At 39.6% G+C, this 24,809-nt stretch overlaps 2 protein-coding genes across 2 annotated transcripts in view; one reads left to right on the forward strand and one right to left on the reverse strand.

The window, feature by feature from the left end:
* Positions 1 to 221: 221 nt before the first annotated feature.
* slc44a1a (solute carrier family 44 member 1a) lies at positions 222 to 15,852 on the reverse strand. The gene is made up of 16 exons (XM_084042043.1): positions 15,571 to 15,852; positions 14,713 to 14,799; positions 13,942 to 14,084; positions 12,139 to 12,275; positions 11,656 to 11,749; positions 10,564 to 10,733; positions 9,428 to 9,517; positions 7,931 to 8,073; positions 6,885 to 7,071; positions 4,408 to 4,576; positions 4,085 to 4,241; positions 3,166 to 3,249; positions 2,942 to 3,079; positions 2,421 to 2,657; positions 1,665 to 1,739; positions 222 to 1,528 (listed from the first exon to the last, which is right to left on the reverse strand). The coding sequence occupies exons 1-16, from the start codon at positions 15,592 to 15,594 to the stop codon at positions 1,520 to 1,522; spliced, it is 1,944 nt and encodes a 647-aa protein (XP_083898169.1). The 5' UTR covers positions 15,595 to 15,852; the 3' UTR covers positions 222 to 1,519.
* Positions 15,853 to 16,996: 1,144 nt separating this feature from the next.
* The window catches only part of dlc1 (DLC1 Rho GTPase activating protein), a 127,001-nt gene continuing 119,188 nt past the window's right edge, over positions 16,997 to 24,809 (forward strand). The window contains exon 1 of the mRNA XM_084086005.1: positions 16,997 to 17,121. The gene's annotated coding sequence lies outside the window, so the exon portion shown is untranslated. The remainder of the gene's footprint in view (positions 17,122 to 24,809) is intronic.

Raw genomic sequence — 24,809 nt, forward strand, 5'->3', positions numbered from 1 at the left:
TCACTTGGGAATCTGACGGTTCCCGGTTTGATCCCGGGCTCCAAAGGTGTCCTTGAGCAGGACATTGGACCCCTAACTGCTCCTGATGAGCAGATTGGTGATCTCCTCTCCCATCGGTGTGAATGTGTGTGTGAATGGGTGAATGTAGTGCACATTATAAAGTGATTTGGATAAAGGCACTTTACAAATTTACCATTTACACAGTAAGCTTCACATTATTTTGATACATGCATTTATTGGTACCAATATGTACCTTATTGTCCATTAAGAAACAAATAGACAACATTAACAACCAAAAACAGTTAGCCATTCCTTCAGGAATGCTGACAGAACTTTTCAATCCAATTCATTACATGCAAAAGAAAATTGCTGTAAGAAACATTTTTTTAAAGGAGGTAAACACAACATAAGTACACTGTACAGTAACCAAATGCAAAAAAATAACCCAGACCTCAAAATATTAAAAGGAAAACTTTGCTGACTTGCAACCTAAATCCAATTTTTCTGATGTAAGATCTATAAGATAGTGTGGCAAAAAATACCCTATGGCTTCTGTGTATTTCTTCTCAACATGTTGACAACACAAAACAATGAGGTGAAAATTCCATACATTCTGGACGCTCGATTATGTGAAACATTCCGTTTGATTTCAACAAGTTTTCATTTTAAATAATGTTCCACCCTCATGAAAATCTTACAGTACATCAATATTTGTCATCAATCCATGACCTTGAACACAAAAAAAAACTTCTGGAAAGCATCGAAGTGTTGCAATTATTTTTTTTGGTCTAACCCACGCCTTTACTCAGGCCAACATGTCTTGTGGCTGCATTGCGTTCTGTACTATTGAGACATTGTAGAAAGTCTTATCTATGCCTGTTCTAGGCTGCATTTCTCCGTGTATGATTGTTGGAAGTCTGTGAAACATGGCGAGTCTGGGAAGTAGCCCTTGGCGTTTTATTTCTAGGGGCTGCCAACAAAACCTGACAGTTAACATTTATGTTTTAAGAACAGTGAACAATGTTCTGCTATTAAACGCCACTATAGCTGCGCTGGAGGTATGACAATGTGACGTCACATCATCTGTTTGGCTAGTTACCCACAGGGATAAGAAAAATAAATACACCATGAAACCACATAGCCGCAACAAAAACACAAGTTATCAAGGCAATATCAGTTTTTAAATCAGTGTTTTAGTCTAGAGGCTTTAGTGTCAAGACATCAGAAAAGTATCATTTAAACCAGCCAACATAAAAATAAAATCCTATAAAATCCAATTCAAATTCAACAGTACAAAATAAAGTATTGCCTCTTGTTATACCACAAAAAAGTATTGACTCTTGTTAAAATAAGATACCTAATAAAACGCACATTTGAGTGAAAATATGTGAAATCTTCATATAAAGTGCATCATATCTAATATTTATATCCCTGGAGTGGTAGAACATTCCACACCGAGTTAGGCATTTGAATGTTTTAGTGAATCTGACATTCTTCCCTTTGTTATGGTTAGAGTTCCTCAATGTGCCTGCAAGCAAAAAGAAAGCATTTTACTCACCATGTCAAACATCACCGCTTTATCAATTACAATGTATTTGACCTTATTCCAAGGAGATAATCATGGTAACAATGGCAGGAGGTGTGGGCCTAAAGTGTCAACTCACCATAGCCTTCAGCTCACGGCCATCTCCCTCATTTGGTTTGTACCGTCCCTGTTTCTTACTGTTCTCAACAAATTCCTGGGAAGATAAAGAGGGATGGAAGGCTTAAGAACGCACAGTAAAATCCTTAGTTACTAACACTTAACCATGTTCAACCTGTATATTAAGTGCATGTTATTATAGGTGAAGGATAGAAGAAAGCAGATCCACAAGATCACAACGTGTCGCCATGTGACGCTTGCGCGTTTGTACTACACTGGCTTTTTCCGGTGCATGACACAATCGTAAGATTGTATCATGCACCGAGTGCCGCGCTACGAGCTTGTAGATCTGCTATTTTTGAAAAATCGTGAAAATGTGTGCAATTCTTTGAATATATATTGAATATATATTTATTTATTTATTTTTTTAAAGCGAACATTTGTAACTCAAATCTTTGCTTCTGGGGGTCCCTGGAACAAAATATTTTGAGATGGGGGTACACGGCCAAATACATATACATTTTGGGGTCCTTGACGTGAAAAAGTTTGAGAATCACTGACATAGTACCATAAGTTCTTTCAAAAAACAGTTAGGATTTAGAAGATATTTTGTAGAATCGGCCTCAGGTCTTAATGGGTTAAGTGGTTCAAATTCAATTCAATTCAATTACAGTGCAGCTGTTATTCTAATCTCAGTTCATGAAGGGGGTTATGGTATTCGGCCAGTAAGGACATCATCTTATATAGGCTCCTCTCTGTCCCAAACTCATTCTCTCACCATGAGGGCCTTGTCCATGTAGAACTCTTTGCCAGGGCTGCCATCGTTGTACTTTGTGTCTATGGCAAAGCAGAGGAAGAGGACGTCCACCACCATCTCGAACACAGAGAGGAAGCAGTGGGCCACCAGGAACGCAAACAGACTGACGATGAAGAGCGGCAGCACCCAGACGGTGTAGTCCCTCTGGTAGTTCAGGGCCAGGACCCCGGCAAAGGCTGTGCAGGCAACCACCAGAACCTGATAAGAAAGTGATAATGACATGGGTCAGCAAAGTACACAACAAGCAAACAATTTCAACTGGTCACTGTCAAATCTGAGTGTTCATATAACTGTACAAATGTAGCCAAATGGACATTTGGTTATACACGGCACGCCCTTAGCCACTGTTCCCACGCTCAGAGATACAAATGGATAAATTACACTTTTTTTAACTGTGTTGTCTTGAGGTAAAGTTGATGGCCTTTCTACTACACTTTAATCATATTGGAACTCCAAACTACATTACACGTAGACAACTGTACCTTTCCCAGGAAGAGGACAAAGTCTCCGACAGTGTTAATGGCCGCCACTCGAAGGGCATTCTCCACCATGATAGTTAAGGCATCCTTGGCTGAGGTGCAGAAATTGGTGCTGTTGATGGCTGTAGCAGTGTAAGCATTCTGAAAAGAACATATGAACGTGAGTGCTGGGGCTCTCGTATCCACTGTGCTTTTAATTTGCTCCGGTCACACTGGGCTTTACTTACTTGATTCAGGAACGCTAGGCACTTCTCAAGACACCACAGGCAGCAGATGCAAGCTTTCAGCATGCAACGCGCACAGGCGTTCTCCTACGGTATTGAAGAAAGGCATGCTAATTAGACTCACAAATTGCAGTAGATGATGGTTGCATTCATCTAGAATCATTTCCATTAAACAGAGTTTCTAGTAGAGCCCAACAGATGCCAAAATGTTCTTCTATAGATAAAAAATAGGCGACCCCAGTAGGGCTGTCACGATTACAAATTTTTGTTGACGTTAATTATCACTCAAATAATTGCGATTAACGATTTAATTGCATTTCTGTTGTTGAAAATTAATGGAACATTATGAATAAAAATTACATTTCTGTTTGGCTTTTAGCTTTCGTAAACAAAAGTTGCACAGCAGATATGACAAATAACACATATTTAATTACTTTATACTTACAAAATAAACATTAATAGTGGAAATAGCCGATCTATAAGCTCAAAATGCGTCGCATCGCGACGCGTTTTGAGCTTATAGATCTGCTATTTCCAATATTTTTTATTTTCTTTTGAAAATATGACATTTTTTAACATGGAATTGATAATATGATGATTAAGACGATTATGCAAAAATAATTGCGATTATATAAAATAATTGCGATTAGACGATTATGTAATAATTGTGACAGGCCTAGACCCCAGGTTGAAAGTGGTTAACACCTGGGACACATCAGCTGCATAAGTGCCAATACAGATGTAATAAAAAAAGTCTACATATCATATATATCTATCTATCTATCTATCTATCTATCTATCTATCTATCTATCTATCTATCTATCTATCTATCTATCTATATCTATCTATATATCTATATCTATCTATCTCTCGGGCTCTAATTTCTTCAGAATAAAATGTCTAAATGAATTCACAGCCCACCTTCCCCTTGAGCTGGTTGTGAATGTATGTTAGGATGAAACGGGGGATCTTGACAAGGGTGATAATGAAGGCGCCCTTAGCCACTGTTCCGAGGTGGTAACGTATGAGACGAAGCACAGATGTAAGAATAGGAGTGATGGAGAGCTGGGATTTATTCCTGAAGTTGCCCACAGACAGGGAGAGAAAATTAGAAATTACATACTCCAACATGGAAAAATGTATTGGGAAATAAACATTAAAAAAATGTAACAGTCTAAGTAATGCAAAGCTTAGTTTGCATGTGAAGGGTAACTACTTTCAGAGGGAGATATTGATTCCGCTACCTTGTGAAGTAGTAGGTGACCACAGCTCCAGCAATGGTCATCTGCTGGCAGGCGAGTATGAACTCACTAATCCAGATGAGCCCCACGGCATGGTACCAAACCATGTACTGGAGAGGTCCTTTCATTTGGTACTCCACCAGACCCGTCACATTGTTCTTCATTGCAGTCCCTAAGTAAGAACACAAGCTGGAGTTAGCCACCCACTAACAGTGAGTTAGGTTTCAGGGAATGAGCACGTTCACAGCTGTGTGAATGTACAGCAGTTACCTTCCCCTAACCTACCACCAACTTGTTTTCAGCGCTCTTCGTAACTCTTTATAACACCGCTTTTCCCAATAGCTTAACCACATAAATACTAGTTCCCCTATTCTAGGTTGAACATTCAGTGAAAATAGCATATCTACAAGCTCACAGCACTCACAACAAGTTGTGAGCTTATAGATTGATTCTTTTCAGCAAAGTGATTTGGTACAGAGGAGAAAAAAAGGATGGGATGTAGTGTAGACCCCTGGGGGATTGTGATCAATTTAGTATATTGGGTTAAAGTGGCTCATTTTGTTTTGATGAGTGATGACGTGTATGGAGTTTCCACATGACTTAAACTGGGAAATAACAGAAATCCCAGATGCCTCAAATATGCGTATTACAGAATACCTAACCTCATCATCCATTATCCTATCCAGCCCAGTGTTAAATAATCACATTCCACACCCTTTCACATCTGTGCTGATCAACGGTATAATCATTGCCATGCATTTTTTGTCAACAGATGACACACTCAACCAAGATGAATATTTTCTATTAAATAACCAGCTGCACCTAATGCACATGTTGTACATAATGCTGTTTATTTGTCATACCGAGTTTGAGATGGGGGTCTGGCATTTATTTTTAGATGCCTATTTTATGTTGAACATTGCACTTCCTACTGTTGTTCGTACAATAACTTCTGGCTATTGAGAGCAAATGCCCCCTCGGAGATTAATAAAGCTAAATCTTATTGTTATTCAAACTTAATGCTTTGTAAGCACCAAATGAATCACGTGAAAGAGGCAAGATTCACTTAAAGGGTATAATTTTTCCAACTAGAATGCAGGGTGATGACAAGGATTATAAAGTTCCACATTAAAGCCTTTCCTCTCCGGGAGGAATATTGGAATTATATAACCATACTGATACAGATCATCTGATTTACATAACCACTATAACAATATCCACAAGATGCACTTTAATTTAACCACATTCACCCTGGTGTCCCCACTTTGTTCGTGTCATTACAGAGGATAATATTTTATACCTTTTGAATATGGAGTAAGTGTTTTTTGCTTAATTTCTGAAGTTACAAAAAAATGCAAAATAGGGGAGTGGGAGATTTAGAGAGAACTGGTTCTTTGACTCCATCCTCCCACTGCACCAGTCCTTCTCAAGATTCCAAACACCAGTGGGAGGGCAGACACGCCACGAGACCAGTGGCCAAATGTCACCAAGAACTAAATTTATGTTCTAGTAGCTGCTGGGAATGGAAACACTGACATGTTAACTGACATGAAGAGCAAAGCCAGTGTCCTGGACTGACCTCAGGAAGCCCACACACCAACAAACTATTTCAGAGCAAATTATGCTTAATCCAATTAGACTTGATCTAAGGAATACGCTCCACTGTACTCCACCGTTTCAACCTCATCTCCAATACATAAGTCAGTTGTCAAATCTCTCTGTATTGCTGAGGCAGCAAATTAAAAAGGCACCCAAGATTGACCACATGGGAACCAAAAACTACAGCCATTGTCTCCTCTGCTACTGGGGGCCACTGGACTTATGAACTGCTCTGGAACTCAGCCTACAGAGTTCATTCTGGGGAGTGTAGGAGCCGACAGCCAAGCACCATGTTTAAAATGGGACTAAAAAAAAAGGTTTTCTCAGACAGTATAGCTTGTTATCAAAAACGTGTTTTGCATCAATTGACACCGTTACTTTCACAAATAGACTTAACACCCACAGCTTTAACAGTGGAGCAGTGCTTTCACTTTGAACAGGACACTGATGTACGTATATGTAGGGCTGTCACGATTACAAATTTAAGTTGACGATTAATTGTCACTCAAATAATTAACAATTAAATTGTTTGTTTGGCATTGAACATTGGAACACATGAATACAAATAATTTTGGTTAGCCTTTAATTTGTAGTCTTTGTAATGAAAAATCGCACACGGCAGATTTGACAAATAGCTGAAATTAATATACAAATAAATAATTGTATACATGAGTATAAAACACGCATTCTGCTTTTTTAAATATTTGAAGATGTGTGAACATTTTTCAACATGACAAACGATTATGACGATTATGCAAAAATAATTGCTATTATCTCAAATAATTGCGATTAGACGATTATGTAATAATTGTGACAGCCCTACGTATATGTTTTGCAAACAACACAAAGTGTGTCCAGTGTGATAAGAACTCCTTCCTGACCTGCAGTCCCCAGGGAGAGTAGCACAGAGATCCAGTAGATCCAGAAAAGCATGAGGCACATAAAGGTCCAAACAGGCTGCAGAGCCAGCAGAGGCAGATGGATGAACACCTTGCCGGCCACGTGGAACAGAGAGATGGTGAGAGCCACCCGCTTTCTCATGAAGAACATCAGCAGAAGGAGAACCACCTTGAGAATCAGACAGGAATGTACATTTTTAGTTTACTTTCTAGAGTGCATGTTGTGTATGCCTGTGGAGAGAAGAAGAAAATAATACAGCAACTTTCTCTTTGTCGCAGAGGTGGGCTTGCTTAATGCCGAAGGCAAGTCAAGAGGCATGATGACACTTTGGTGCAGCAGTTAAATAATACCTGTGATTCTTTGTGCTGATTGGCTGGTGTTCTTTATAAGCAATACATCTGTCACCATTCTTTGTGCTTCATATGTAGTGAGACGGGGGTCATGCCACAAGGACGGACACACTGATTTATTGAAAAGAGACTTGGAGTCTGTAGTAAATACTGAGCAAGTGTACTGAACCAGATCTAAGCTCCAATTCATGTTTAAATTAAACTACCGGTAAAATGATTTCAGTCCAACTCACGTGAATGAATATGCTTCATTAATACTGAAAATGTCAATATATAATTTTTGCCATCACGATTTCATTATAACTCCCTGTGAGCATAATACTGTATGAATAATAGGCCAATAAAATCAGCAAACAAGGCCAGGGATAGAGGAATAATAATGCCCCTGGGGAACCAGAGAGCAGACGCTACGGGTGTAAGTTTGCAAATACTCACACTTCACACTCGATTCTGTATTTTATGTTGGAATGGCTTCAGCCGTACAAACCATCTTGAATCATCCTTCCACTACTACTCCGAAATGTTCAAAAACAGTCAACCATTTTCTTTTCTTTTTTAAAGACGAAAGAAGCTGATCTACAGTGTCATTATTATGTGAAATGATGTCATTGTCTCAAAATAACTACATTAACTGTACCATAATAATGCACAACCACGTACAAATTACTCAAACATACCGTGAGAACAGTAGCAATGATGGCATACACAAGCAGGGCCTGCACATTATCCGAAGCCACTTCTTTTCCAAATACTGACTTGGTGTTATCGTTCAGGGATTTCCTATGGTCAACATACAGCCACCAGAGGACGCCTGTCCCACCTGAAACACAGCAGATCTCCCTGTGAACATCAGCAGTTAACAGTTCCAATATACACCTAATAATAATAATAATAAACACAAACAGAAGGCATTATAAATTTGTTTTCTTTTTCTAGGTTTATTGTTTCCATGTGTCCAGGTAGCTCGCTTGGTAGACCACTCGCCTTTGGACCCCATGGGTCTAGTAGTGCATTGAAAAAGGGGATGACACCCTCACTCTCATGCAATACCTACAATAAGCCACTCAACCCTACTTGCTTAATTATTGTTTTCATTCATTAAAGGCCAGACACCATCAAAATGTTACGTTCATTGCTGATTGTTGCATTATATAGAAACTATATTTAGGATACAATCGACATCGACAGAAAAAAAGAATAATCCATGTGTGTTTTATACTGTACTTATAACTAAAAACTGTTTAATTAGATTTTATATTGGAGGTCAACAGGGTTCATACCGGGCTGAAACCCTGCCCGAATTTAGAATCAAAAATACGATGACTGGAGTCACAGGCTGGTCACATGAAGTCCGAGATCGAGACAAAACCACGCTGTTCGCATGTGTAACTCAAGATCCACATGATTCCATTTGTCTTTTTTTCAGGGTTGTAGTTTTCACATTCTTTAGCGCATAGCACATTTTTCTAGTAAACGCTTGATCACAACTTAGGCCGCGGTTAAGAGACAGACACACAGACAACTGTTAATTTGTATGGAACACTAAAAGGCCGCCAGTCCACACCAATGATTTGCGACGCAACTCCTTGCAACATTGAACTACTTGCAACCATTATCCCCAATGGCAGTTGCGAGGAGTTGCATTGGTGTGGACTGGAGTTAAAATGGTTTTGTTGGAAGGAGTTGCGACTAGTTGCATTGGTGTGTGGACTGGCCTTAACCCTACAACTAATATAGGTAAGGTTGAAAATTGGGAATGTCCCTTTAATATTGTTCGTGCTCTTAACCACTTTCACTCAACCTGTGTACCTATGCTGTGTCACATTTTTATTGTCAAAAATGTAAAATTGTCAATATTTTAATAACAAATATAGCCAATCTACAAGCTCACAAGGTGTTTTGAGCTTGTAGATCTGCTATTTTTGAAAAGTGTGAAAATGTGTGCAAATCTTTGAATATATACAGTATATATATTTTTAAGCAACCATTTTTAACTCAAATCTATGCTTCTGGGGGTCCCTGGAACAAAATATTTTGAGATGGGGGTCCGCGGCCAAAAGCATATCATTTTGGAGGGACTGTTAGGATTTAGTTACATTATTCAAACACGTCCATATTCAAAAAAACAAGTAGATATTTTGAACATAACAAGGGAAGTTTGTGGATAAGGTCACCTATGGAGCCCAGAATCGTCAGGACCGTCAGGATCCACACCAGTACGATGGAGATGTATCGGATGACAACCATCAACAGCAGGGAGAGAACTGTAGAGAAGCAAGGACATGGAGAGCAACCCACAAGTTAGTCTGAGATAAAACACATTACCATGACGTTTAGGCATTAGCTGCAATGTCTGTGTAGTTATTTAACCCTAGTGTCCCTTATCTGGGGGGCGAACATTCAGCAAAAATAGCAGATCTACAAGCTCACAACACATCTCTTTGGCTATTTTCGCCAAAGAGATCTGGTGTAGAGGGACAAAAGGAGGGGCCCTGGGGGCAACTACAAATACACAGTATTAAGGTTTAAGTGGTTATGGTGCCCAAACCCTCATAAATCATTGCTTTTGTCTGCGGCAAAAAAAACTAAAATGTACTGCACATGACATACTGTACAACTGCAGTACATAAATAGCACATGTTGTGAATTACATTATTATATCACAGCGAAAAATCAAATAACACTAAGAGAGGGGATATGGCTAAATTGGTAGCTCGGGGTAAGGGAAGACATTTAGCTGCTCAGATGAGTCATCAAACCCAGAGAGACAAGGAACACACTCAGTCAGATCAAACAATGGGGTCGAAGGACATATTCCAACAATGGTCTGAGGTCGGTGTGTCGTCTCTTTGTTAGACATATGTACGACGTACGAGCAGATCTACGATCAGTGCAACCGAGATGAACTTCAACGCATGCGGTGGCTGGTGACCATGTCTGTAACCACTTAAACATTTCCTGTTATTTCTTGACAAAAATAACTTCCTGTCTTGAGAGTTCCTGCTGAAGCCCTAGGAGCAAATATAGCAATACGGTGGGAGAAGCGAAAACAGCAAGCAGCACAAGCGCTACATTTACCAAATGTATTCAATTGTTGGCTATAGGGCATAGCAGTGGCGGCCATTTTGTGGTGCCACATACAGCAAACCCATACATTTTCCCCATAAAGATTTCCGAAAATAATCATATAAATCACTTTAAGCCTAGAAGCATGGGGTTTCTATGTGTGGCACCACAAAATGGCCGCCACTACTATGTCCTATACCTCAACGTGGTAGCTAGGGCCAGACATGCTAAACTTTCACCGTACCTAACGCCAGCAGACAAAGTCCAAAGATGATCTCCTTGCTGGCCATCACCCCGGCGATGACCCTGTGCAGAGTGCTGTTATCGCTGACGAAGGTGACAAACGCCTGGGCAAATTCAGCATAGCAGCCGATGTCCACGGGAATACAGCGGTGGAATACTGGGAGAGACTTGCTACACATTGGGAGAGAGTAAAATGTAACTTTAGATCAGGGGTCTTCAACGTTTTTCCAGGCCAAGGACTTTATCTTATATATTCTTTCTGTCCTATGGGGGCCGAAACTGGCAAACTGTGAGCAAATTATTATTTAATGTATGCCCTGAAATCCTGAATAAACAAAACTGAAAAAAGAAAAAGCCAGCATCCCTGGTTCCATTAAAAAGCATGGAATCCATGAGCTCTACTAAAGCAATATGCCCCAAGAGAATGTGGTTTACAGTGATTCTAGAACAGCTAAGGCAGTGGTGTGTTCTACCGTGTTACGCTGTATACGTAGCAGTGGTGGAAAGTAACTAAGCACTGTACTTAGTACAAGTACAATTTTGAGGTATTTGTACTTTTAGTATTTCCAATTTTCAATTCATTTTAGTTACTAGTTACTTTTCAGATATAAATTATGATATCATGGAACATACATTAACCAATTTGGCCCTATTTTATACATAGGCTATTTGAAAATAGCCGATCTACAAGGTCACAATGATTATCGTATACCTCAGAAAAAAACCTAGAACACACCGCTGAGCTAAGGGTGTTGTTAGTCACAATGTGGAGTGTGTAAAACTCCTTTTCTCAGATCTACAAGCTCACGACGCATCACATCATGATGGTTTCTAAACACGTTATTTTCACTATTTACAAAATAGGGCTTAATAATCGATATAGTCGATTATTAAAAAGACTATTATAATGTTTTTGTTTTGTTGATAAATAAAACGAAAGGAAAAATATATATAAAGTGAGTGATTAAAGATTATTCGATAAACCAAAAAGACAATAATCGATAGTAGCAGCCCTTATGGTCAGAGTTTAGGATAAAGCAGCCTAACCAAGCAATCTATCTAGGATCAGCTAATGAAGGATATGCTTCATTACCTTGGTGGAACAGGGAGTTTGGGGCATTTGGTGTATCTTTCAGAGCTGCTTGTATATCTTGTAGGAGTGATGTCGTAGGAACAAAGATCGGATCCTATTGGGAAGAGAAGCAGAAATCAAAATGATATTTTCCCTGTTAGCGTCTATACAAGAAAACGTTTGTACTTTCATTCCAATGTTTTAAAAGATTAAAAAGGATAAACAGTTTTGAATTGAGATATGACAGATACTGTATATATGTACATTGAATTTTATAACCCATGATAACCGGTTTGCTAATATAACATTAACATTTTTAAAACAATGACACCAACAAAAATGTGTACCTATGCTGCAAACATCCATGCATTCTATCGCTCTTTTAGCATTGGATTGATGCCATCAAGATAATTTCGTTGTACACTTTCGTTGAGAAAATAAAATCATCCATCCAGCCAACAATTATTTTCTCTAAAACATTTCTATTGGGGCATCACTTCTCACCATTGTTCAGTGCAAACGTCTTCAAGTCACTGTACCCCTTCAATTCAGTATCTGGACACTTGAAAACACACAGGGCTATGGACTTAATCTTCCTGTTGATGAAGTCAATGTTGCATGGGTCTAGAAAGAAAACATACCTAGAGGAGAAAGAACATACAGTGTAAGATTTATCGACCCATTCAATCCGGGTACGGATCTGCGTCATTTTAGATTTCTTTGGCTATTCAAAAATATCAGATATACAAGCTCATAGCTTGTATATCTGAGATCGAGCTTGTAGATCTGCTATTTTTTTTAAATCGTAACAATTTGTGCAAATCTTTGAAAAATATATATTTTAAAGCGAACATTTGTAACTCAAATCTTTGCTTCTGAGGGTCCCTGGAACAAAATATTTTGAGATGGGGGTCCAAGGCCAAATACATCATTTTGGGGGTCCTTGACATGAAAAAGTTTGAGAACCACTAATACAGCAACCTTTATATTTAGAAGACATTTTTTAGAATCGGCCTCAGGTCTTAATGGGTTAATTATGATTAATTGGTCAAACTACCTTCAGCCCACATAGTAAATATTTTGACCATCTTCCTTTGATCAAAACGGTTTACTCCGTGTTTACTACTACAGCTGGGCTTATTGCATCTGGGTAAAAACTGTCATGCTGACATTTGCCAACTTGTTGAACAGATCTCTCTCTGTGGCTGAAACGCCTTTTATTCAGAGCGTCCATGGGCAATCGGCCCATCAATGAAGCGTGACCCATTGTTTGGATGGAACTGTGCCTTGGGTTGCAAATTACTGGAAAGCTACAGCACAACAAGAGCCAAAGACCTTTCATACAAGACAGTATGGAAGACCTAATATGACTCGTCTTAGAAGGTACATCAAAATATTTGATCAAAATAAAAGTGGATTTATTCTACCCATCAAAGTGCCATAAATGTTCAGATAACGTAAATTACACAAGCATTGTATTATACTACTTGGATGTTTTATCCATTTCTAATCTCTTTAGCTCATGCCAGTTCAATCTCTTTTCACAGACCTTGCTTTAGAATGTTACGTACAGTGGTGTAATGATGATTTTTTTTTCAGGGGAACAGTATTTTAATGACGTCACATGCACGGGTGTAAACCAATATATTATAACTCTATTGTGTAAACCTGTTATGCAAAGTAGCCAGTTGGGTACTTGGAAATGTTTCCAGTGGAACGCCATGGTGTCCCGTATAGCAACCAAAACACCACTGGTTATGTATAAGGAATACACTGAACTAGATGCCTAAAACGGTTTGAATACGGGTCTAGCCAGTTTCATGGGCAAATACAATGACCATTGACCTCTGTGTGTGCCCTGACCTGTTCTGCATGATAGATGAATGCAAGTAACTAGAGTCAAACAGTTGGACAACAAAATGTTCAACAGGCTGAACAAGAAAGGAGACATTAGGAGGTCAACCGAGGTCTGTCTTCTGTCGTCATGTGTTTACAAAAAAGGATTATTGGTCACATGATTAAATCCCTGCATCCACACATGCAGGTAATGCTGAATGGCTTTGTCTGCTGACTGCCGCAACTGAACTGTGAAAGTTAAAAGTGCGCAGAGTCTGGAAACAGTGACAAACGGACAGTCTTCTGTCCTTGTCAACAAGGTAATCAAGAAAGGTAGACGGCTGAGTTAGTGGAACTCTGGAGTTTGTTACATTATAACAGATAAACATAACGTTGCCAAGACACATGATTCAATGGAAATATCTTGTAATATGACACATTTCTAAGCCATCTGCAATAAGGAAGACTTACTTGTTTTCCGTCTGATCTCGTCCGCTGAGTTCAATGCCCTCAATCGGGCTGTTCCTCTGACCACAGGTGTTGCCATAGCTGTCATACCCAGAGAGGAGCCTGGAAGCGGCTCCTGTGGCGATGGCAAAGCCACAGATACAGCCCTGCAGGAGGAAAGATGGACACCACAGTCACTCAGTCTGTACACAAGATGAGATCAGATCTAAAGCAGGATATATGAGCCAAGAAAAAAAAGTTTTAGTCTTAGCCATAAATAGATATAATTTGCACCTTTTGTACCTGTTTCGTACCTCGGTTCTTGTATTTATGTATTATTATGCTCTGTTTTCCCTGTGTATTGTAATGTACTCTATTGTCTGCCCGCTTCTGTGTGTTTTTTTCTGGGGACTGTTTATGTAAATTAGCATCTTTGCTAAATCCGGTGTATTTACATTACATTGAGATGTATTGTAATGTTCATTAATATGCGGTGTCCCGTCTAAATAACCAAATAAAGTCAAAGAGAAATGAGCACAAAGAGCCATGCACCCATAATTATGTGCCACACTATGAAGACATGTTTGATTATATTCAAATAACTTCAGAATTAGGTTTCTTTAAAAGAATCCAGAATTACTAATCTATAGGCATTCCTAATGATTAAATGACCCCAAGCATGACCTATATATTAAGTAGGCTCACGTGAACGGTCATGCCTGAACTAGCCAGAGTCAGAGATCAATTCATTTTAACAAGTTGGAGCAAGTCGAGCTCATTCAACTGAAAACTCACCATTCCAATACAAAACAGTGTGAATATGATGAGCCATGGAATGTCTGTGCAGGAGCGTTCCTCCAATGGCTTCCAGTTGTGTTTGCTCTAAGATAGAAATGGACAGACAGACAGACAGACAGACAGTGTGTCATTGACTCATTTTTTGTATCATTTGACAGGGGGGTGAACCCAAACACAGCTTAGTTCAATGAATATTAAGTATCAGTACACTGGTATATTAGATCCATAGCCAAACATGTTAAAACATTGCAAGCAGTGGTGGAAAGTAACTAAGTACACTAAGTAGTCAAGTGCTGTACGTAAGAACAATGTTTAGGTATTTGTACTTTACTTTAGTATTTCCAATTTCCAATACTTTAACTCCACTATCTAAGAGGCAAATATTGTACTTTTACTCCATTACTATTATTTGACCACTTGAATGACTTACTTTGTAGATTTATCTTACAAAACATACACACGAATAGGGCTGGCAAAGTTCGCTTGGGTGGGGGAGTGATTTGGGGCCATAAACTTTGGCTTTTGAAAATTTGAAAATAACCGATCTCCAAGGCAAGCTTACAAACTTGTGGACCTGCTATTATTTTGGTACATTTTATATACTCTAGAAAACTTGTGAAATGGGACCTTCTGCATAATGAGTACTTTTACTATAGGTACTTTAAGTCCATTTTGATGCCAATACTTTGTACTTTTACTCAACTAAATTTTGAATTCCGGACATTTACTTGTAACGGAGTATTTCAAGATTGCAGTATTGATACTTTTACTTAAGTAAAAAACACAAGTACTTTTTCCACCACTGCATGATGCAAGTAGCCACAGACTAGTGATATATGTTTATGAGTCACTTACCTCAGAGCTGCTGCAACATCCCATTGTAAGTGTTTAACTCACACGCGACACGACGCCAAAAACAACTAACCGAAAACAAAACTTTTTAAGTAGCTTTGTTTGGTTCAACTTTCCTCCTCAGCTCGAACTCATTCCGCTCTCTGCCTGTTGTTGGGAGTTACAGGAAAGAAGTCGAAATATATTGTATTAATAATTCACACCTGTTTGTTTGTTTTTCCCACACCCCCAGACCTCGACAGTTTGAAGAACTAACTCCTCCATACATTACGAAGCAGCAGGTAAACAATACGGAAGGAGAAGAGCCAGACAGTGTTGCCAGATTTTGCGCGAGAAACAAGCAACCATGTCTATGAAAGTAAGGTTGGCACTTTAGGACATCTGGGCACCTCGATGTAAAATGAGCTATATTAGCTATTACATCCAAAATGTTAAAGAAATATATATATATTTGGAAAATAAGTATTAAGTAAAGTATACATGATGTAAACATTCTTAAACATTCGATAATTAAGGTCTAATATTTCTACAAAATTGATTGATTGATACTTTATTGGCAGTTTGCAAAGAAAAAACATTTTGGGGCATAAACAAGAACTTGAAGGTTAGAATTAAGTCTAATAATGTACTGCTGTGCATGTTCACATCATGTATACTTCACATTACTTAAGACCATTTATTTAATTACATTTTGGACAAAATAGCCAATTTTACATCGAGGTGCCCAGATGTCCCTATAGTGCCCACTTGTCCTGTATCCTTATAGGCCATGACATGAGCACAATTAATTTATTGATTGAATACTTTATTAGACAGAAATGCAAACAGCACAAGTACAGTCAAACACTTAGTCTAAAAGGAAAAAGGATAACACAAAAAACTATTTCCTGTATACGGCTATTTGAAATTAGCTGATGTTCAAGCTCACAACGCGGTTGTGAGCTTGTAGATCTGCTATTTTCAAAAAGATCTTGAAATAAAATGTGGAATATTTGGAATATTCTTGAAACATTCTAACACAAATATGGAACAGGGATCCAGCTGGCACAAAACATTTTCAGATGGGGGTTATACAACATAGGGACAAATGCAAATTCATTTGGGGGTCCATGATGACATGAAAATATTTGAGAACCACTGGTTAAAATAATTTAAAAATTGTGAAACAACCCAAACAACCAGCTACACCTTAGAAACAAGCCCCAAAACGCAACCACCAATGTTTACAAGCAACTTTACAGAAAAGTAAAGCCCAAAGTCGCTTATAATAAGCAGACATGGCAACACTAGACAGCAGTCAGTGGGAGTTTCTCTGCCTGTCTACCACACGTGTTTAGAGCGCTGTATCGCCCTCCAGTGGCTCAGCGCTGTATTGAAGAGGATGTAGAGTAGGACTACGTACATAGTAGCTGCTCTGCTGTCCCATGGATGTAGATAGAAGAACGCTCTGTCCTGTTCTCTGAGACTCTGACCATTAAAACACCATGGAGACTGACGGACAGGCAACTAGTGGCTGCTCTCCTTCCATCTGGTGGCGAGGCTGAACCCATAGAGGTGAGTGTGAGCAGCATGATAATTAACCTTTTGTGTCACTGTGTGTTTGTGTGTCAAATGTCCCCTCCGTCTGCCCCTCATGCATGTCAGAAGGGTTTTAACATGGAACCAGGTCTGCGACATTTCCCCCTGAGCCAAATTCACATGGGGTACTTTTAGAAAGAACAGAGAGAGAAAACATTAGGCTACAACTATTAACCTCAGGCTAAGTTTGAATGGTATAATGACTGGACTTTGACTGTGTCTTTAACAGACGTTAAACACCTTTGCAGCAAAGTTTGTTCATTTACTCTCTTGACTGAGAGTAATGTATTATTATTAACCGACGTGTTACTGTAGTTCTATCTGCCATCTGGTAACAAACCCAGATGTTCTCTATGTAAATAGCGGGGGAAATGGATTGGCTCCCTCTGCAGGCTGTGAGATGGCACTGCCACCCTGCATGGTGGTATAATGTGCTCTCCATTACCTAGAAGAGACACATCTACTGTCTGGAGTTCCAGGTTAGTCAGTCTGTATTATATTTATAAATATCTAAATACTGACTAAAGAGTTTTTTTTTCTTTCCCCCCCCCCCCTGTTTTTACCTGGTACCACACTTGCTGTTCAAAGCAAATTGAGATGGGCACAAACTGACAGTGGTGTAAAGTAACTAAGTACATTTACTCAAGTACTGTACTTAAGTGCAGTTTTGAGGTGATTTTACTTTACTGGAGTATTTCCAATTGTATATACTTTTACTTCTACTCCACTACATCTCAGAGGCAAATATTGTACTTTTACTCCACTACAATTATTTGAAAATGTTTTATATCTAGGCTATTTGAAAATAGCAGATCTACAAGTTCACAACGCGTTGTGGGCTTTAGTCCACAACGCGTTGTGAACTTGTAGATCTGCTATTTTCAAACATTTTAGTACTTTTACTTTTGGTACTTTAAGTACGTTTGGATACCAATACTTTTGTACTTTTACTCAAGTAAATTTTGAATTCCTGACTTTTACTTATAACAGAGTACTTTCTCCACCACTGTCTAAATCCGACTATTTTTTCCTGGTTTAAATGCAAATAAGAAAAGAAACACCACACTTGCTGTTCAAAGCAAATTGAGACGGGCACAAACTGATGCAGAAAACGACTTGTCCTTAGGGGTAGTAAAACCAACTTTCAGATGTTTGAAACATCATCTTTTTAGAGTCTTCATCATCACGCCCTACCCTCCTCACCCCCCGACTTAAGTTGCGTCTCCCCATGGTGAATGCTTCCTGACCTGTGTGCATCCTGTGTGGGTTGGAATGTCAAACGGTTTCCTGAAGCAGAGGTGTTTCGCCTCTTGTTTCCCTCCTCCTCTTATAACTGTATAAACGTTAGTCCTGCCTCGAGCATGGGAGACCTCAAGGCAGGGTAAATATTTAGCCGTGGTCATCTCATCCACTTTTCACTCTTATGGAGGTGCAACTGAGCACTCATACTTCTGAACATGCTTGATTTGACTCTGTAATGTATGCGGTGTGGGACCCTATATGTATGCAGCCATTTTTATTAGGTCTACTGGAAAGCCCCAAGATAGACACACACACACACACACACACACACACACACACACACACACACACACACACACACACACACACACACACACACACACACACACAGTGGTGGAAAAAGTACGGAATTCAAAATTTACTGAAAGTACAAAAGCATTGGTATCAAAATGTACTGAAAGTACCAAAAGTAGAAAGTACTCATTACACAGAATGTCCCCATTTCACAAGTTTTCAAATGTTTAAAATGTATTAAAAAATCTTTTGAGAATAGTCAACGTTTAAATAGGTTAATGTATGTTTTGTAATAATAATACAAATCTACAAAGTAACTAGTAACTCAAGTTTTCAAATAATTGTAATTGGAGGGAAAGTACAATATCTGCCTCTGAGATGTAGTGGAGTAGAAGCAAAAGTACTGAAAATTGGAAATACTCCACTAAAGTAAAAAATACCTCAAAATTGTACTTAAGTACAGTACTTGAGTAAATGTACTTAGTTACTTTCCACCACTGGACTCGCACGCACGCACATACACAAACACACACACACACACACACACACACACACACACACACACACACACACACACACACATCGAACTTGTTATATTGCGATGATGTTACACATTTTTATTAGGTGGTGTGACTGTGGAGCTGCTCCCGTGGCGCTCCAGAACAAATGTGTGCAAGACAGACTCTGAGCTCATAAATCCCCCATAGGACAGAGCCTGAAGATACACCGTTTTTTACATGAACGTGATAATAGACATGTGAACCCTCATCAGCGAACGTAATGAATTAAATGACTGAAGTCATGCGTGATAAAGGAGGCTGGGGGGATAGTGGGAGATTGATCGCTGATAGGCTTAAGGCCTTTGCAGACAGGGTGCGATTTTAATCGTTGCGTTCTTTACAACTTTACACTGCTTACAGGCAAAACAATGTGGATCATGTAAGAGTGAACGCTGCCAGTGTGTTTAACCACTTCTAGTCTTAGTGGAAATCTGACTTACAACTTCACTTGGACTTGTTTTGTTCCATCTACACTCTTCGCCAAAAATAGCGGATCTACAAGCTCAAAACCCTTTTGGCGGTGCGTTCTATCAAGGCTCCTCAAAGTTGGTGTTGATGGGATGATACGCACATGAATTACAGTATGGCAGTTCCTTTCAAATGTATGTGAAAATACTGCTTAGGCGTCTTCATGACATGACTCCAGAGATAACGTTTTGTCAGGTTTGGACAAAATCAGCATGAAGAGCTTCACATGGTATGCTTTGAATATGAATGGTTCATTTTGGTTCTGTGACTTACGGTTCAAAATCTGTAGGCCAAAAGGGGAGCACCATCTAGCCATCCCATCTGTTCTGGATTTAATTAGCTAAGAGTCAGACCGCGACACTGATTGTGACCTTGACCTTTGAGCTTTATAACCCAAAAGTGAATAATATGTTCAGGGTGGCTAGCCTATACGGATCATTCCTTCCAGGTTTCATGAAAATCTGCCCATCCGTTATCAAGCTATCTTCCTAACAAACAAACCCACACTCAAACAAACAGATCAAATGCCACTTGTTACTGTAAGGCAGGGTAAATACGTAATATAGCGCAAGGACAGATGTTGGGAGGATACATTTGGAAAAGAAATGTGAGCCCCCATTTCTCTCATCTGGTGATGAAACAGCTCGTACATACAGCCCCTCATCCCCTGACTCTCTGTCTCAAGCATTTCCTGCTGATGCTGCTGTGGCAACAGTGTCCAAGGACAACAACGTTCTTCTCGACCTCCGCTACAGTTGGCCATGTCAGCACAGCTGATGTCCAGCAGAGTCTGGGGTGGGGGTGTGCATGTTACTGGCCCAGTACACAACCAGTACTTAAGTCCAAGTGCAAGAGTCACCACTTATAAACAATAGACACGAGGATGAATAGCATATGTCTCTGTTTGCAGATTACTCAGATTCCAAGTTGTTACAATGCGTCGAGGAAAGAAGAAGAGGCAAGGCAAGTTTATTTATGTAGCACATTTTCAACAACAATGCGTTTCAATGTGCTTCACATAAAACTTTAAGCAACACATTATACACGTTATAAAAGGACATTAGAATACAATGAAACAATGAGACAATTAAAACAGAAAAATATGAGAGTCGAGAGTCAAACTAGAAAAATGTGCTCCTCTGCGCACAGTTCTCCGCCAGGCCAGGTAGTAGAAAATCTGATCAGATCCGTCTTGATCACATGACTATAGACATAATGTGTACCGATTTGCGTGTACTGATTTTGCGATAATGCGTAGTGTGTACCGATTTCTACTCTGTAGGAGTATATATTTTTTTTTAAATCGCAAGAAAGGGCCTCCTGGTGGAGCTATAAAAGGCAGATGTGAAAAATGTGGGGCAGAGGTTTTTCCTTTGCCTCTAGGTCTAGGAAGTGTGCGTGCAAAGTTCCACACTAATCGGTCCAGTTACAGTATAGGTAAAAGCGTGAATGGGCCGGTTAAAGCGCCACCATGAGGCCGATTTGAAAAATGTAGGATGGCATTTCTTCGTTGGCCTAGTAGGAATGTGTGTGCAAAGTTTCAAGGCAATCGCACGTTGCGTTCACGATTTGAGGCATTTTGTTCAAAGCGGACCGCTACTGCAAACTTAGGAAGCAAATCTTAGCCAATCAGGATGGAATATAAAAAATTGGACAGATCTGACAAAACCTTTAGGAGTAATATTAAAAAAAATATTTTGGCCTACAGGTGGCGCTATAACAGGCCAATGTGAAAGATTTGGGAGCTCCAGGGAGTGTGTGTGCACAGTTTCACGTCGATCGGTGCCGGAGATTAGCTGTACACAGACGGACGGACACACAGACACACAGACAGACGGACAGGGGCGAAATCATAGTCTCGGCCACGCCTTCGGCCTGACGGAGACAATTACAGTGCCTCTAATAAGGGTCCAAGTGTCAAAAAAGTGACACTATTCTTTAGTTGAAATTCAAATTCGTAACTCTGCCCTTTATCCTATTCCTTTCTTAGTTATAGTGGTGCTGATTAAGGGGCTGTATAAATTGTATTATTGTGGATTGGCTATTTACTTGTGCACTACACTCTTGTACGACAAAGAAGGTCATTCATTTACAAAAAAAGAAAGAAAAAAACATAAAGAGATGAAGTATGTTACAAGATACAAGGTTTCTTCTCTGCAGCATAATCAAATGCAAGCATTATCTGTACTTTCTAAGGTTTCACTGGTGTGAGCATTTGCTTCAGTGCCAGTAGTTGTGGGCATGTGTTTGAGCCAGAAAATACAAATGTAGTCCAGCTATTGCCAACAAGCCATGCTTTGACCCTCATGGAACAGTCCGGAGATGCAAGTGTGTTTTTTCTCCCAAATGGAACACAGAGTTAGACAGGCCTCTTGGGGGCAACATATTCTGTGTTTTTCAACTATACAGGGTATAGTCAAAACAAAGACATTATGAGTTTGTCCACAGTGAAAGGCTCTGATGGTATTATTATTGTGGGGCCAGGGAAATGGATTATATATCTGCACTTTGGAACTACCTGTCTGAGGATATTAGGATAGCAAAATCTGTTTAAAAATGTTAATCACTTTTCAAAACCCTTTTTGTTTATAGATTATTGCACTGATTGTGTCTGTTATTGCTTTAGTTATTGCACGTTATGGCTCATAATAGTGTGTGTAGCGACCCCCCAAAAGACCCGGCCGTAACTTGCTCCTCTAAGGAAGCTAGCTTTCTTGGCGTCGCTTGTTACCTCCCAGTCTGCCGAGCCGGAGGCCGGGGTTCGACTCCAGCTCGGTGTGCAAAACTTTACATTGGTGTCAGAAGTGAAGTGGGGTGTGCCCTTGCGTGAGGGACGTGAGGGACCGGCCTTGTGCAGTGAAGCGAGAAGCGCGAGGGCATGCTTCAGAAAGGAGGGGGTAGTGTAGCGACCCCGCAAAAGACCCGGCCGTAACTTGCTCCTCCACGGGAGCTAGCTCTCTTGGCGTTGCTTGCTACCTCCCAATCTGCCGAGCTGGAGGCCGAGGTTCGACTCCAGCCCGATGCACGTAACATTACATTATGCCTCATAATAGTGTCTCATCTTTACAGTTGTGTTATTTTATCAGTTATAAATCATTATCATTATATACAGTTTTAGATTGTCTATTATAATACACCTACACACGTGCACACACACACACACACACACACACACACACACACACACACACACACACACACACACACACACACACACACACACACACACACACACACACACACACACACACACACACACACACACACACACACACACACACACACACAGTCATGTGCACACATTTTTATATGCCCTTTTTATATGCCTATTGCCTACATCATTTCTCTTACGGAACTACAGTTGCTCTCTGCCCTGCTCTCCTTCTGTGTAAATGCTAGGATAGGTTGTTTTGTTTTGCCCTCCTGATAATGGCTTTTACCAAGAAACAAGGGAACTGGCATGCTTACCTCACTAGTCTTCAGAGTAGGATGGGTGCTGACCCAAAAGGCATAAAAATAGCAAATTAGGTCATCCGTACTCGTATGTAATATACACAGCAGTAGAGCTGCAAAAGTTCATCAAACAAATTGATTATAAAAAAATATTGATTGATAATTAATTTAATAAAATAATCGATTAATAATCAATCCCTATTTTGGACAAGTCATTATTATAGGCAAAAAGTTTCAAGAATGTTTAAAAGTAGTGAAAATAGCAGATCTACAAGCTCAAGTTGTGGGCTTTTTTTATCCCACGACCATTTTTTCACCCAGTGCCAATTGCCTAAAATGTAATCCTGGGCGCTAATCTCCCTCTGCCAGCCTGGGGAGAGCCCCAAATTGAGCTCATGCTTCCTTCAATGCATGAGGAATGAGCAGGCCGCTTCTTATCACCTGACAGGGGGGGGGGGGAGTTTCCCCGGTTGGACATAGCGCGTGGAAGGAACGCGTTATTCCAACCAGTTCCTTTCCTCTCCATCAGGCGCCCCAGCTGACCAGGGGGAGGCAGTATAATTACTGCATGTTTTTTTGTGAGGGTACCTACCCTTAAATGTAAACTTGACAGTTCCTGTTGATAGGCTTTTTAACAGATTAAATGCTCAGAATTCTTAGGGCTTAGTTACTAATCACTATAATCCATATTAACTAATAAAATATGTACACTTTTGCTTGACTGGGTTTTGAATCTAGATTGTTTAGCAGCTTCTCTGGAGTTTTACATTTTCTACTGTCCTAATGAAAAGGCTATATTTCCTTTTTCTTCCATATTCTTTTTTTTGTCAGTTTGTAATTTATTTATTTAGCATACTGTACATTAAGGCACATGCCCCTCCTAATGTCTGTGCACGCGATCCTGATTTGCATACATATATGAACACACGGATGCATGAATGCACACATAATCCTGCCACTTGCACAGGCAGAAAGAGAGAGATATTGGATTATTTTAGGCTGGGGCTTGTTATGGTCTCCACAACCTGGACTTCCTGTTCCCATGGTCACATTATTGCAGTCACAGTATAACCCATGATCATCTGCCAAGACCCCCTTTACTTCCACCCCAAACCCCTCACCCACCACCACAACTATTTAGTCCCCCACAAGCAAAGAAAATCCAAATCCAAACACACTCATATGAGCCAACTGATTATTAGCTGCTGTAGAACTACATAAACTATACTATGTATACATACGTAAATGTAAGTGTTTTTACACTTTAGACTTGCTTTGCTTTCATGGATTATGATTTATTTATTATGGTTAGTGGTGGAAGAAGTACTTTTACTTAAGTAAAAGTAGCAATACCACCGAAATAATCTATATAAAAGGCCGTGTTCAAAATGTTACTTGAGTAAAAGTACATAAGTATTGGCATCAAAATATACTTAAAGTACCAAAAGTAAAAGTGCTAAAATGTTTGAAAATAGCAGATCTACAAGCTCACAACGTGTCGCGGTGCGATGCGTTGTGAGCTTAGATCGACTATTTTCAAATAGCCTATGTATAAAATAGTGCTGAAGTGGTTAATGTATGTTTAATAATATAAGAATTTATGTCTGCAAAGTAACTAGTAATAAAGTTTTCAAAAATAATTGTAGT

This window comes from Gymnoscopelus microlampas (genome assembly GCF_963454915.1).
Source record: "Gymnoscopelus microlampas genome assembly, chromosome: 2".
NCBI lineage: Eukaryota > Metazoa > Chordata > Actinopteri > Myctophiformes > Myctophidae > Gymnoscopelus > Gymnoscopelus microlampas.